We start from the raw sequence: 15,786 nt of genomic DNA on the forward strand, positions 1-15,786 counted from the left end.
ATGTTGTGTTTCTTACCCACTTCTGAATGGTCTCCCCTGGGTCGCTGCCAGTTACAGTTGTCATGTTCAGCTTCATATGAACTCTGTAGAAGGTGGACGCAGTGCCTAATAACAGCATAACAGTGGAAAATATTGTACATTTGAACAGCCTTCATCTCTAACCTTGAATGTTGCACCCATGGAGACGGAAAGAACTTCAGAGCCACTGATATTTTTCTATGAAAATTAAGCATATTTCTTGCTATAGCAGACTCAAATGAAATGTGTCTTATTGGCTGACCTGTTCCTGTTGAGTTGAGGTCTGAAGGTTCTTTGGTTGTAGACAGGCCAGTGGGACTTACAGGCAATCCAAGGGATGGTTGCTGTGTCTCTGTAGGGGTTACATGGTCTACGGACAAGAAATTAACCAGCTTCTTTTGAATAGATTTATGAAAATGTAATGGAAGCCAATTTCAGGTCCTCCTTAGTGCATAGCAGTCAGCATTTTTTTTATGAAATAACTTTGTCACCTGATATATTAGTGCTGGTTGGTGAACCAGGAGTGGTGTTGGTGACAGTGGGAGGAGAGGCTGTCACATTGGGGAAAAGTCCTGTGAAGAAGAGAGATATTACAAATAGGTAAGCATAACAGCGTGCAAAAATGTGAATGTGCATTCCATTTGCATCCATGTGTATGCTTTGTGCATGCTATTTGTATGTGTTTGAATACGTACAGTTGAAGTCTGAAGTTAACATACACCTTAGCCAAAGACATTTAAACTCAGTTTTTCACAATTCCTGACATTTAATTGTAGTAAAAATTCCCTGTCTTAGGTCAGTTAGGATCACCACTTTATTTTAAGAATGTCAAATGTCAGAATAATAGTAGAGAGAATGATTTATTTCAGCTTTTATTTCTTTCATCACATTCCCAGTGGGTCAGAAGTTTACATACACTCAATTAGTATTTGGTAGCATTGCCTTTAAATTGTTTAACTTGGGTCAAACATTTCATGTAGCCTTCCACAAGTTTCCCACAATAAATTGGGTGAATTTTTTCCCAATCCTCCTGACAGAGCTGCTGTAACTGAGTCAGGTTTGCAGGCCTCCTTGCTCACACACGCTTTTTTAGTTCTGCCCACACATTTTCTATAGGATGAGGTCAGGGCTTTGTAATGGCCATTCCAATACCTTGACTTTGTTGTCCTTAAGCCATTTTCCACAACTTTGGAAGTATGCTTGGGATCATTGTCCATTTGGAAGACCCATTTGCGACCAAGCTTTAACTTCCTGACTGATGTCTGAGATGTTGCTTCAATATATCCACATACATTTCCTTCCTCACGACCATCTATTTTGTGAAGTGCACCAGTCCCTCCTGCAGCAAAGCACCCCCACAACATGATGCTGCCACCCCCGTGCTTCACGGTTGGGATGGTGTTCTTCGGCTTGCAAGCCTCCCCCTTTTTTTCCCAAACATAACGATGGTCATTATGGCCAAACTGTTCTATTTTTGTTTCATCAGACCAGAGGACAGTTCTCCAAAAAGTACAATCTTTGTCCCCATGTGCAGTTGCAAACCATAGTCTGGATTTTTTATGGCAGTTTTGGAGCAGTGTCTTCTTCCTTGCTGAGCGGCCTTTCAGGTTAATTCGATATAGGTCTCGTTTTACTGTGGATATAGATATTTTTGTACCTGTTTCCTCCAGCATCTTCACAAGGTCCTTTGTTGTTGTTCTGGGATTGATTTGCACTTTTCGCACCAAAGTACGTTAATCTCTAGGAGACAGAACGCGCCTCCTTCCTGAGCAGTATGACGGCTGCGTGGTCCCATGGTGTTTATACTTGCGTACTATTGTTTGTATAGATGAACGTGGTACCTTCAGGCATTTGGAAATTGTTCCCAAGGATGAACCAGACTTGTGGAGGTATACAATTTCTTTCTGAGGTTTTGGCTCATTTCTTTTGATTTTTCCATGATGTCAAGCAAAGAGGCACTGAGTTTGAAGGTAGGCCTTGAAATACATTCAATAAATACCCACTGGAATTGTGATACAGTGAATTTCTTGTGTCATGCACAAAGTAGATGTCCTAACAGACTTGCCAAAACTATAGTTTGTTAACAAGAAATGTGTGGACTGGTTGAAAAACAAGTTTTAATGACTCCAACCTAAGTGTATGTAAACTTCCGACTTCAACTGTACATTGAGTGTACAAAACATTAAGATCGCTTGTTTTTTCCATTACAGACTGACCAGATGATCCCTTATTGATGTCACTTGTTAAATCCACTTCAATCAGTGTAGATGAAGGGGAGTAGAAAAATCTGACGATGTGCCCTTGAGCAAGGCACTTAACCCTAATTTCTCCTGTAATAATGCTCCTTTAATAATGCCTATTCAATAATGTTTACACATCTTGCATTACTCATCTCATATGTATATACTGTATTTTATACCATCTATTGCATCTTGCCTATGCCTCTGAGTCATTGCTCATCCCATATATTTATATGTATATATTCTTATTCCATTCCTTTACTTAGATTTGTGTGTATTAGGTAGTTGTTTTGGAATTGTTAGATTACTTGTTAGAAATTGCTGCTCTGTCGGAACTGGAAGCACAAGCATTTTGCTACACTCGCAATAACATCTGCTAACCATGCGTATGTGACCAATAACATTTGATTTTATTTTATTTGAAGTCACTCTGAGTAAGAGTGTCTGCTAAATGAGAGAAATGTAAATGTATAACTTTTACCCTTTATTGTACATTCGTTCAATGGGGCCCATTTAATAGGACTCAAAATAGCACCCACAATAGAATACAGTAAAACCCAATAAGTATGGAAACTAACCACACTGGATGTTAGTGTCATCTTCAGGTAGGCAAATCTGGTAATCCCAGTCGTTGTTGTCCCATCTCACCACGTTCCCATCGATACAGCTATGGGCCCTAAGCTCCTCAGCTGTCTGCTCATGCCCCCACATCCTGAACAGGCTGATGGCCCCCAGGAAGTTCTTCCCATTCTCAAACTCCATCACCCCACCCACAATGTTATGGGACACCCCCAGGGTCAGGGTGCCATTGTGGGCCAGTCGCCGGGGCAGGGTGGCGTTAACATGGGCGTCCAGGCGACGGCTCCCATTGATGTAGAGCCGGAGCCTCTCGGAGTGGCTGGACCAGGTGAGGCAGACATTGTGCCAGCATTTCAGGGGCACATCCTCTGGTACGGACCACTGATGCCCAAACAGCCATGCCACCAGGAACCCTCCTCGGCCTGCCAGCCCCAGCTCTACCTGTCTCTCGCCAGGCGCCTTGTACACGAAGCCTGTCCACTCAGATGTTGCAATCTCCCGGTGCAGGTGCACACACACACTGAGCTCTTCCAGGGGGGGCACTACGCACCCCTTATCCAGCTGCCAGACACAGTGACGACCCATGAACACCACTTTCTTACCCCACAGGCTGGGGCCTGGGGAGCCTGATACAGACACAGAACCAAAATCACACACTGACATTGGACATTATTGGAACATTTCCCAAAACTCCTCCAGTCTTCAGTCAAAGCCATAATGCATTTTATTGATAGTACTGTAACACTAATGCTTCATAATTACATTATAATACAGTATATTTATGACCATACCGGAGCATGGAAGACAAGTGGCTGCCAGTACTGAAAAACACACAGTTATAAAACAGGGTCTCCTGGCAGAATCCATCACGAGTCTAAAGACAAAAGAGAAACAATATCTCTCATGTCAGAAAAGGGGAACAATGACTATCTGCAAATAGAACCGTTATCAGTACAGTGCCCACCATAATTATTGGGACAGGGTAGAATTTTCTCTTCTTTTGGCTCTATTCTCCAAAGGTTTGGATTTGAAATATAACAATGACAATGAGGTTAAAGCGCAGTATGTCAGCTTTAATTTGAGGGTATTTTCATCCATATCAGGTGAACCGTTTAGAAATTTGTACATAGTCCCCCCACTTTAGGGGAGTAAAAGTATTGGGAAAAATTCACTTATGTGTATTAAAGTAGACAGAAGGCACTGTACATGCAAACAAAACTATGACTTACCTGTGTCATTCCCCAGTCCAAACAGCACTCTCCTTTGGCAGAAAACACAAGCAAATGAGAGTTTAATAAACTGCCTCTTATATGTCTATAATATTCAATGGAAGGTAAAGAGAAAAAGTTGACCTCCTGGGATAAAAGTCTTTGTTGAAGGAGGGAGACTCTAGTGTATTTATCTTTAAGAAGACCTCTACGCCCTCTCCTTTAGTGCCCTAGGTTACTTATTAATTAGCAATAAACGGAACTAACGCAACAGAGGGCAGCTGGACCATTCTATCTAAAACTTTAGCTCTTCAAATATGGAAATAAATACGAATTCTACCCAATTTAGATGTACTGTATGTGCCCTATGTACAGTTGAAGTCAGAAGTTTACATACACTTAGGTTGGAGTCATTAAAACTTGTTTTTCAACCATTCCACATTTCTTGTTAACAAACTATAGTTTTGGCAAGTCTGTTAGGACATCTACTTTGTGCATGACAAGTAATTTTTCCAACAATTGTTTACCTACAGATTGTTTCACTTATAATTCACTGTATCACAATTCCAGTGGGTCAGAAGTTTACATACACTAAGTTGACTGTGCCTTTAAACAACTTGGAAAATTCCAGAAAATGATGTCATGGCTTTAAAAGCTTCGGATAGGCTAATTGACATAATTTCAGTCAATTGGAGGTGAACCTGTGGATGTATTTTAAGGCCTACCAACAAGCTCAGTGCCTCTTTGCTTGACATCATGGGAAAATCAAAAGAAATCAGCCAAGACCTCAAAATAATAATTGTCTGGTTCATCCTTGCGAGCAATTTCCAAACACCTGAAGGTACCACGTTCATCTGTACAAACAATAGTACGCAAGTATAAACACCATGGGACCACGCAGCCGTCATACTGCTCAGGAAGGAGAGGCGTTTTGTCTCCTAGAGATGAGCGTACCTTGGTGCAAAAAGTGCAAATCAAGCCCAGAACAACAGCGATGGACCTTGTGAAGATGCTGGAGGAAACAGGTACAAAAATATCTATATCCACAGTAAAACAAGTCCTATATCGGCATTACCTGAAAAGCCACTCAGCAAGGAAGAAGACACTGCTCCAAAACCGCCATAAAAAATCCAGACTATGGTTTGCAACTGCACATGGGGACAAAGATTGTACTTTTTGGAGAAATGTCCTCTGGTCTGATGAAACAAAAATAGAACTGTTTGGCCATAATGACCATCGTTATGTTTGGGGAAAAAAAGGTGGATGCTTGCAAGCCAAAGTACACCATCCCAACCGTGAAGCACGGGGGTGGCAGCATCATGTTGTGGGGGTGCTTTGCTGCAGGAGGGACTGGTGCACTTCACAAAATAGATGGCATCATGAGGAAGGAAATGTATGCGGATATATTGAAGCAACATCTCAGACATCAGTCAGGAAGTTACAGCTTGGTCGCAAATGGGTCTTCCAAATGGACAATGACCCCAAGCATACTTCCAAAGTTGTGGAAAATGGCTTAAGGACCACAAAGTCAAGGTATTGGAGTGGTCATCACAAAGCCCTGACCTCAATCCCATAGAAAATTTGTGGGCAGAACTAAAAAAGCGTGTGCAAGCAAGGAGGCCTACAAACCTGACTCAGTTACACCAGCTCTGTCAGGAGGAATGGGCCAAAATTCACCCAACTTATTGTGGGAAGCTTGTGGAAGGCTACCCGAAATGTTTGACCCAAGTTAAACAATTTAAAGGAAGTGCTACCAAATACTAATTGAGTGTATGTAAACTTCTGACCCTGTCACGTTCTGACCTGTAAAGGTGTTATTTATTAGTGTTTAGTTTGGTCAGGACGTGGCAGAGGGTATTTGTTTTATGTGGTTCATGGTGGTTGTGTGTATGTGTCCATGTAGAGAGGGGTATGTGATTTATTAGTCCAGGGTTTTGGTTATTGTTCTATGTTAGTTTATTTCTATGTTCTGTCTAGTCATTTGTATTTCTATGTTTAGTTAATTGGTGTTGGGGCCTTCAGTTGGAGGCAGCTGTCTATCGTTGCCTCTGATTGAAGGTCCTATAATTAGGGGTGTGTTTATTGTGGATTGTGGGTAGTTGTATTCTGTTTTGTGCTTGTCACCTGACAGAACTTTTAGTGTCGTTTCTGTTAATTGTATACGTGTTTATTTTGTTTCCTTCTTATATATTAAAAAGAGAAGATGAGTATACACTTCCCTGTTGCGTCTTGGTCCTCCACACACGACAATCGTTACAGACCCACTGGGATTGTGATGAAAGAAATAAAAGCTGAAATAAATCATTCTCTCTACGATTATTCTAACATTTCACATTCTTAAAATAAAGTGCTGATCCTAACTGACCTAAAACAGGGAATTTTTACTTGGATTAAATGTCAGGAATTGTGAAACTGTTTTTAAATGTATTTGCTTAAGGTGTATTTAAACTTCCGACTTTAACTGTATGTTAAAGGCTTTGATTTGGGTCTTTTCACTACTTGATATGCAGCTAACAGACAGACATGTCTAGAGAATGAGTCAGGGGTGATGGGAAACTAACTGGTGTCTATACATCATAAGCTATGCCCTCATTATCATAGTTAAATAAAGGATCAATTTAAAAAATAATAATAATAAAAAAATAAATGCAAAGATATGCACACAGATGCCATGCAGCAATGCATAGCGAAAATACTCAGTTATTGTCACGTCCTGACCAGTAATAGGGGTTATTTGTTATTATAGTTTGGTCAGGACGTGGCAGGGGGTGTTTGTTTTATGTGGTTTGGGCTATGTATTTAGGTAGAAGGGCGTTTGGTTTATGTGGTTCGGGGTTTGTTAGTCTACGTTCTATGTTAGTATTTTTCTATGTTCTATCTAGTCTATTTAGTTCTTTGTTTAGTTAATTGGGGTAGGACCTTCAATTGGAGGCAGCTGGTTATTGTTGCCTCTGAGGGTCCTATATTTAGGGGTTTGTTTTTCATGGGTTTTGGTGGGAGATTGTGCTTGTTTAGCTGTGTGCCTGACAAGACTGTCCAGTTCGTTTGTGTTTTGTATACGTTTATTGTGTTTTTCCTTCTTCACCAATTAAAAAGATGAGTATATATTTTCCCGCTGCGTCTTGGTCTTTACCCTACGACAACCGTGACAGAATCTCCCACCAACCACGGACCAAGCAGCGGAGGAAGCAGCAACAGAAGGACTGTCGGGAATCATGGACATGGGAGGAAATTCTGGACGGGGCTGTACCATGGCACCAGGCTGGGGAATATCGTCGCCCACCGGAGGAGATAGAGGCAGCCAAGGCAGAGAGGCGCTGGTATGAAGCTGTGTACGCGCCGATGGAGAAGCACGAGAGGCACGCCCAATAATTTTTTTGGGGGGGGCACACGGTTAGTTTGGCTGGGCCAAGGGTGAGCCCTAAGCCAGCTCCCGGTGCTTATTATGGGAAGCAACTGGAGTGGAGAGCGCCGGAGTATGCGGAAGTGCGCACGATCTCGCCCGTGCACACGCATAGTCCGGTGCGAGCGATCCCAGCCCCTCGCAAGTGCCGTGCTAGAGTAGGCATCCAGCCTGGAAGGAGGATGCCTGCACAATACATCTGGCCACCAGTGCGCCTCCTAGGACCAGGCTATCCTACAGTCAAATACTCCCTCTAAACGTGAATCGATTCTCAATTGCGATACGGTTCTAGAAATATAAAGCCCTTTGCCTTCATATCACATCAAAATTATTTCACAAATGCAAAATATACACTTACTGTACACTGTTTTAACCGGCTTTATCACAGTTGCAGCCGACAGTATTTTTCAGTGACAACACGTTTCTTGTGGCCTTCTTCCATGACACACTGACACACTGGTGTTCAGCACTTGCTAGATTAGCTAATCAGCACTGGTGGTCCCTCTGTCTTCCGTCTGTCTTCTGTAAACACCCGCTGTAACATGGAGATATGGCAGTGTGGGAACTAACCCTATAAAGGTGTGTATCAATTTAACCTTTAGATTTTTTGAAAAATATTTATTGCTGATATGAAAGATAAGGTCCTTGTACTTCCAAAACCGTACCGCAAGCGATGCGTGTTAATGTTCAGGCCAAGAGTCGGGGCTCTTGACAAACAGAAGACAATTTCGTCCAATGACTCTTATGTGCAGTGTAATATAATTGATGTAGTTCTGTCCTTGAGCTGTTCTTGTCTACTAATGTTCTGTATTATGTCGTGTTTCATGTTTTGTGTGGACCCCAAGAAGAGTAGCTGCTGCTTTCGCAACAGCTAATGGTGATCTTTAATAAAATACCAATACCGAACTGTAATGTTGTGCAAATAGTGGCGGCAACGTTCACCTTTAGGCTTTCAGTTCAGATAACAAATGTAATAGTATTCCTGAGAGTCTGCTGTTTTGATTTAAAGATCATTACTTTATTCTCCTGAACCTGCCACCTAAGGTGCATCACTATTCAGTAGTTGAGTCTTTTTCTTTATATAACTGACTTTTCACGCATTTCTCTAAACAGTTTATAATCTGCAATACACTACATGAGGAGTAAGACCCATGGAGGTACGCACACACCTGCATACACAAGGCTATTCCTTTGTATAAAACAGAGGACCGTATTCATCCACTTTCAAGGCTCACCTGCTCCCCCTCCCTCCCTCCCTTGACCTTATAGAACAGAGCCCAGCCCCTGGAAAGGGCTTCCCAGCCAGGACCAGACCAGGGGGAACCTGAGAAGGCCAGCCGTTACGTAGGCTCCAGGTGGGCATCAGCATCCCCAGTGTTCCCTTGCCTTCTATTGGCCTGGGAGGGAATCTCTCCTGTGTCACAGAGCAGGAATGCTGGATGGTGAGAGGGGGATTCCCATGAAGCTTTCCCACCACTGTGAGCCACCCTGTGGAGAGAGAGGGAGGGGCCTGAAGGTTAAAGGAGGCAAGCACCCCTCATTCTCTTCTGCTGTGCTGAGTGAGGGTCTGCCATGTAGAGTAGCAGGTAGTTCCGAATACATGTTGGAGGAGTTCTACAGACCCAGGACACCCATAAAGTTTGAGTGAGAACACACTGGGAATAAGCATTACAGGTATGGTAGTTAAGGACTATGTCTATGTAATTTAGCATGATTGTTGCTGTTTTTCTCAATATTGGCTCTTCTTTGGTGTTTTATGGCAGTGTGCAATGTTAAGGTGCATTACTGCCACCTACTGGGCATATGGACATATTCAAAATTCTGAAATGTAATCAATATTGGCTACAATTTAGAATTTTTCTGAAATCAGCTATCATTGACAGAATGTTTGTGGCATTTTGTAAAAATATGACTTGGAACCCCTAGAGGGCAGTCTACTATTTTTGCAAAATGATGGAGAAATGAATGATTTCTTGACTTCTTCAGTTGATTACTATAATAATACTCTCTCATAACACTTTAATGTCTCCCACATTGAGCAGCCCAGACTGCAGGACCATGGAGGGTCTTTCTATGGAGGCCAGTGTTTCTGCAGCTCTGCTGATGGTAGGTCTTTCTAAATTCTGTGTTATGTTGTGGGGGACTTTCACCATAGAGTCATGCCAATAAGTGTTTTTTGTGGCTTGTGCTTCTCCACAGGCATCCTGTCTGCTGGCACTGTCTGAGCCCAGCTGTGATCAGACCCAGTTTCTTCACTCTAATGGCAGTTGTGTTGACTGTCCTGTCTGTGGACCTGGGGAGCAGCTAACAGACGTAACACATAGAGTTCCTGTCTGTCTGTCTGTCTGTCTGTCTGTCTGTCTGTCTGTCTGTCTGTCTGTCTGTCTGTCTGTCTGTCTGTCTGTCTGTCTGTCTGTCTGTCTGTCTGTCTGTCTGTCTGTCTGTCTGTCTGTGTGTATCTGTTTGTCTGTGTGTATCTGTTTGTCTGTGTGTATCTGTTTGTCTGTGTGTATCTGTTTGTCTGTGTGTATCTGTTTGTCTGTGTGTATCTGTTTGTCTGTGTGTATCTGTTTAACTGCCTCTGGCTCTACACCTGTCTGATTCCTGTCCCAGGACTGTGGTTATGGGGATGGGGGAGAGGGAGAGGGCGGCCGCTGTGTGGCGTGTGCAGAGGGGCAGTTCAGTACTGACACTGGGTTGGCCCCCTGCTGGCAGTGCACTCGTTGTATTCTGCTAAACCGCCAGGAGAGAGCAGTGTGCTCACCCACCAACAACGCCCAGTGTGGCAACTGCCTCCCAGGGTAAGTCCTATATCTATGGGGTGAGTCAAGTGCAGTGCAGACAAAAGGAAACACGTAACATTTCACTTCAGGGGGTCAAGGTTGGACTTGGCTCGTTTCCATTTTTGACATAATACTCATTACAATTCCATTGTATTGTATTCCAATAACGTTCAGGAGAGACCAAAAACCGTTGTAGTCTTAGAGAGCATGAAGGAAACTTAGGATCAGTCACCATGGGCCATGCTGCGTATGTCATTATGTCTGGTGTTTATGTCTGGTGTTTATGTCTGTACTCAGGTATTATAAGCTCAGAAGTAGGAGTGGGGAGGTGGACCTGTCGTGCATGCCCTGTTACAGCCCCACAGGCAAGATCCGGAAAGAGTGTTTACCTTTGCAGTGGAAACACACCTCCACAGCAGGTAAGGTAAACATGAATCTAACAGCCAGCAAATAAATGAATGCTGTTAGCAAACAATTATAACATCACTGTAAGCCTTCCACTGGTAGCGCCCATTGATTTTCAAATGATCTTCCTCAGAGTGAGAATTTCATTGGCAATCACTATTTCCAGGAGAAGTTTCAAAGGAGTTACAGAGAACAGTGAGTAATAGTACATTGACTCTTAAAACTAGTTGTGTAGATGATGGTTATGTTTGTATTGTTCATCTAGTGACGCTGGATACGGTCCAAGTCTCCATGGCTCTTATTGGTTCAGTGACTTCCGCCTCAATCTTCCTACTGCTTCTGTTGCTTTGGGCCGTACTACTGATCATTGAGAGATTCAGTGAGTTTTGCCTTCACGTTCAAACCATGGCTAAAAACTGTACTCGATCTCCCATTTGTTTTCTGTCTTCACACAAGGTGGGAATGGAATTTGGATTATATGTGTTTTTTTTGTGGGGTGTTCAGAACAGGTTCCAAAGTATTGTCCTGAAGGTCTACATTCTGAAGTAGACACAGCCTTCCCATGGAATACACTCCTCTCTAACACAACAGAGACTGGAGAGATACCACCGGTTACCCCATCAGAGAGTCCTGGACCAACCCAGGACGCCCACCACAGGTACCTATCCTCCTGGCCAGAGGTTCTGCTTTGGGGAATAACTGTAATCGGGTGAATTGAACAATCTTCTCTGCATTGCTCTGTCTACCGGTCATGTTGGCTGGTTGATGAATAGATGTCAAACAATAGATCCTCTTTCTTTCCACCAATAAGATGCCTAAGCCCACTCAGCCATGAGGGTGAAGTGCATCCCACCTCTATTGTCATCAATGTCACCACCAACATCAAGCCATCCCTTCAACATGGAGGTGAAGACGCCCCCTGGGAGGATCAGAGAGGGCACTGTCACACACCAGAGGAGGTATTGCATGTGCTTTGTATTTTCAATTTCTAATTAATAATGATCTATTATAAATTAAGAGACACTAGGAAATTCTTATAATTAGTCTAACTCACTCCACTTTTCATTTGTAGATGGAACAAAAACTGTTGGAAATCTGCACAGTTTCTCAAGGTATGGTAGGCTCTCCCATGTTGAACAAGTGATGTTGAGGGTGAGATTGATCAATTCAATCAATTCATGCTCTTTTATTTTCATATGAATATACAACCAAATGTTTTCAGAAACTGATATCAGGTTGACGTTTTGTGTTTCCACGGTTTGGGTGTTGACTGACAAGTCTCTATTACAGTGCTTACACCAATATTTATGTCATTGACTGACACTGAACTTCTAGTCTTCTTGTGCTGGTCCAGGTCAGAGTCTAGAGGAGCTAAACTATGACACAGTCCAGGACCTGTCTCTGCTGCTGGACTCAGGGGGCTGTGGCCGGGGCAGCGGGGTGAGAAGGCTGGGCTATTCCCTGGGTGTCACCCCTGAGGTCCTTTCTAACCTCCATGGCTTCCAGGATCTCTTCCAGTACCTGCGCACCTCCACCTACATCCTACTGCCCCAACTGGCCCAGGCCGCCGCCCTCCTGCCCCGCCCTGACGTTGTTGCTAGGATACACCGTGGTCTGGTGGCCAATCACACAGAGACATCCAGGCCCTAGGGACATGTTGCCAATCCCACCTTGGCCTGTGTGACATACAGTGCATTCGGAAAGTATTCAGACTCCTTGACTTTTTCCACTTTTTGTTACGTTACAGCCTTATTCTAAAATGGATTAAATAGTTTTTTTCCCTCATCAATCTAAACACAATACTCCATACCGACAAAGCAAAAACAGGTATTTAGATTTTTCCCCAAAAAAACATTAAATAATAATAACTGAAATATCACATTTACATAAATATTCAGACCTTTTACTCGGTACTTTGTTGAAGCAGCTTTGGCAGCAATTGTAGCCTCAAGTCTTCTTGGGTTTGACGCTATAAGCTTGGTACACCTGTATTTGGGGAGTTTCTTCCATTCTTCTCTGCAGATCCTCTCAAGCTCTGTCAAGTTGGATTGGGAATGTCGCTGCACAGCTATTTTCAAGACTCTCCAGATATGTTAAATCGGGTTCAAGTCCGGGCTCTGGCTGGGCCATTCAAGGATATTCAGAGACTTATCCCCAAGCCACTCCTGGGTTGTCTTGGCTGTGTACTTAGGGTCGTTGTCCTGTTGGAAGGTGAACCTTGTTGGAAGGTCATGAGCGCTGACGTCCTGAATGTTTTGGAGCAGGTTTCATCAAGGATCTCTCTGTACTTTGCGCCGTTCATCTTTCCCTCGATCCTGAGTAGTCTCCCAGTCCCTGCCGCTGAGAAACATCCCCACAGCGTGATGCTGTGGAGCTCTGTCAGAGTGACCATCACCTCCCTGACCAAGGCCCTTCTCCCCCGATTGATCAGTTTGGCCTGGCAGCCAGCTCTAGAAAGAGTCTTGGTGGTTGCAAACTTCTTACATTTAAGAATGATGGCCACTGTGCAGAAATGTTTTGGTACCCTTCCACAGATCTGTGCCTCGACACAATCTTGTCTCGCTCTACAGACAATTCCTTCGACCTCATGGCTTGGTTTTTGCTTTGACATGCACTGTCAACTGCGGGACCTTGTATAGACAGGTATGTGCCTTTCTAAATCATGTCCATTCAATTGAATTTACCACAGGTTGACTCCAATCAAGTTGTAGAAACATCTCAAGGATGATCAATGGAAACAAGATGCACCTGAGCTCAATTTTGAGTCTCATGGCAAAGGGTCTGAATACTTATTTATTTTATAAAACCTGTTTTTGCTTTGTCATTATTGGGTATTGTGTGTAGATTCATGAATAGATTGATGAATAAGGCTGTAATGTAACAAAATGTGGAAAAAGTCAAGGGGTCTGAATAATTTCCATGAGACCATGGAAATTATAGAGACATAAAGTCTCAGCATGGTATGTCACACCATGTGAAAGGGACACCAGTATGGTGCAGAGTTTGAAATGATACTCTTGGATAATGCACTAGTTCTGCAATTCATTGTTAAAAAGTGGGACTGACGGCTTGTTATATGGTACCAATTATGTCAATGTTGGTTTAATCAAGCAAAATGGAGCAGAACTTGACAGTTTGAAACGTGATTTATTTTGGGCTATAAACTGCCATTGCTTGTACACATTTGGTTAAATTAACCCATTGAATGTATAGCCATTACATATGTAATACCGTTGAACTCCTTTCTGTTGCATAAGACAGAATGGTATCATTTGTTTGCATAAGGTGTGAATAGTCAGCATTGTAATGTGACCTAGAGAGATGACTTTGTCATCCGAATCACAGGATGCAAAGCACAGAGACGTCATCATTAACATCAAATAGTATGTAAACGGCAGGCTGTGAACCCATGACAAATATACCATTGTGGGGTTTATAGTACCACTTCCATTATTTGTGATGGTGGTCAGAGTGTTAAATAACATGGGGCTCTTCTGTATCATTCAGGGCAGTGTAACTGAACCCACAGTGTCATGTTTCTCCCTGTTTTCCATGTAAAATTAATGAGGGCCCGCTGGCTAAGGCATGTGAGATGGGGTAGGACAGAAGCATTAGTGTTGGATGGAAATAGGGAGAACATGTTTTCTATATGGGAGGGGTTGGTTCACCACTGCAGCAAAGCAGTTCCTCCTGAAACTATCTCCTCAGACTCTCCAGCTTTCTCCATAAGGTAAGTCCTCAAGGAGACTTTGTATTTATGCTATGACAGCAATACATATAATGTTTATACAAAACAATATATATTAAATGTAACCTTTATTTAACTAAGCAAGTCAGTTAAGAACAAATTCTTATTTTCAATGACGGCCTACTCCAGCCAAACCCGGACGACGCCGGACGAATTGTGCGCTGCCCTATGGTACTCCCAACCACGGCCGGATGTGATACAGCCTGGATTCAAACCAGGGACTGTAGTGACGCATCCTGCACTGCGATGCAGTGCCTTAGACTGTGGCGCCACTCGGGAGGCCTAATATTACTTACCACCTGTGTTCTAATTAAACTTCCATTGGAATAAAACATGCATACATTATCATTCCATAATCTGTGCTTTGAAAGGATTTCACCATTAACATGTAAGCAACAGTTGTCTACTGTCAACCATAAATTCTCACGCTAGGTGACGCTATTGCCTATTATTGTCTCGTTCCCTTGTTTTACTTGGATGTCCACGTACCCGCGGATTATGCGCGTCTCTGGGTAATGTGCCATAAAAAAATAGAGAAGGAAAACTTCATAGAAATGGCGGAGGGTGCAACGTCTCTGAAAGAGTTGCGAGCTCAAATGGGTAAGAAAAACACATGGCATAATAAATATTGATGTGCCAAATGTATTTTATTAAGTCGAAATTGCTCTTGGTTGTTTGCTAAGTGACCCTGCTACCGGTAACCTAGCTACTCATTTTGAACATGTTTTGTGGCTAGTAAGCCGTAGCTATCCGTTGACAATGTGCTCCGGTTGGTAGTCTGATCCCCTCCGGGGCTAGTTTGATCGCTATATGTCCAAGCTACTACTAGCTAGCGGAATGGCTACATCAAAATTATAGTTTACCGGGTCATTTATTTTGCACTGTAATGTAACTTGGCTCGCTACCATAACCACGCCATTATATTTGGTACAACGTTCGGCATGTTTCAATTAAAGTTAGTTTTATTTATTGTGAACTGCAATTAAACACCTAAACTAACGGAGTTAACGTTACCGTAGTAGCAGAACGACAACCAATCGTTGGATCCGAAATTGATTTCATGACCGTTTGACACATCTGCGCGCTGATGTCTGGCGCCATACAGACATTCACTTTCTTTTTATATATTTGGCTAACTAGTTAGCTTTTACCTAACTAACTTATTTGTCCATTTAACATAGTTGTCTGATTTGTGTATACACTTAGCTAGCCAGCCTCAAGTGTTTACTTTCTGACTAACGTCATGCCCATCTTTGACTCCCAAGTCCTACCGTTAACTAGTAAGCTAACTTTAGATGCCTAGCCATTTTGTATGAAAAGTAGCAAACGGTGGTTTCTGGCTGGCTGACTAACTAGTTTACTAGCTAACGTTAGGTAGATAACTTGGCTAATAAGATTGATT

The 15,786-nt window shown here is 42.8% G+C and overlaps 3 protein-coding genes across 13 annotated transcripts in view; 2 read left to right on the forward strand and 1 right to left on the reverse strand.

The window, feature by feature from the left end:
- Window positions 1–65: 65 nt before the first annotated feature.
- Window positions 66–4,279, reverse strand: LOC115173003 (adhesion G-protein coupled receptor G4-like). The gene is made up of 5 exons (XM_029730962.1): window positions 4,067–4,279; window positions 3,629–3,711; window positions 2,837–3,463; window positions 281–590; window positions 66–105 (listed from the first exon to the last, which is right to left on the reverse strand). Exons 2-4 carry the CDS (start codon window positions 3,702–3,704, stop codon window positions 490–492), a joined length of 804 nt encoding a protein of 267 aa, XP_029586822.1. The 5' UTR covers window positions 3,705–3,711; window positions 4,067–4,279; the 3' UTR covers window positions 66–105; window positions 281–489.
- A 5,719-nt stretch (window positions 4,280–9,998) lies between these two features.
- On the forward strand, window positions 9,999–12,380 carry LOC115172983 (uncharacterized). 4 transcript variants are annotated; one of them, XM_029730925.1, is made up of 7 exons: window positions 9,999–10,249; window positions 10,529–10,650; window positions 10,902–11,015; window positions 11,141–11,294; window positions 11,448–11,595; window positions 11,709–11,748; window positions 11,991–12,380. In XM_029730925.1, the coding sequence occupies exons 2-7, from the start codon at window positions 10,575–10,577 to the stop codon at window positions 12,284–12,286; spliced, it is 828 nt and encodes a 275-aa protein (XP_029586785.1). In that variant the 5' UTR covers window positions 9,999–10,249; window positions 10,529–10,574; the 3' UTR covers window positions 12,287–12,380. The 4 variants fall into 4 exon arrangements, with proteins under 4 accessions (XP_029586785.1, XP_029586805.1, XP_029586796.1 ...); XM_029730945.1 differs by lacking the exon at window positions 9,999–10,249 and having other exon boundaries at window positions 10,529–10,655; XM_029730936.1 differs by lacking the exons at window positions 9,999–10,249; window positions 10,529–10,650 and adding an exon at window positions 10,707–10,831.
- A 2,194-nt stretch (window positions 12,381–14,574) lies between these two features.
- Window positions 14,575–15,786, forward strand: part of LOC115173011 (ensconsin) — a 39,789-nt gene continuing 38,577 nt past the window's right edge. For all 8 annotated transcript variants that reach the window (XM_029730974.1, XM_029730982.1, XM_029730996.1 and 5 more), the window contains exon 1: window positions 14,575–14,984. In XM_029730974.1, the coding sequence (XP_029586834.1) occupies window positions 14,900–14,984 (85 nt within the window). In that variant the 5' untranslated portion in view covers window positions 14,575–14,899. The remainder of the gene's footprint in view (window positions 14,985–15,786) is intronic.

The sequence above is a fragment of the Salmo trutta genome, chromosome 3 (assembly GCF_901001165.1).
Source record: "Salmo trutta chromosome 3, fSalTru1.1, whole genome shotgun sequence".
Taxonomy (NCBI): domain Eukaryota; kingdom Metazoa; phylum Chordata; class Actinopteri; order Salmoniformes; family Salmonidae; genus Salmo; species Salmo trutta.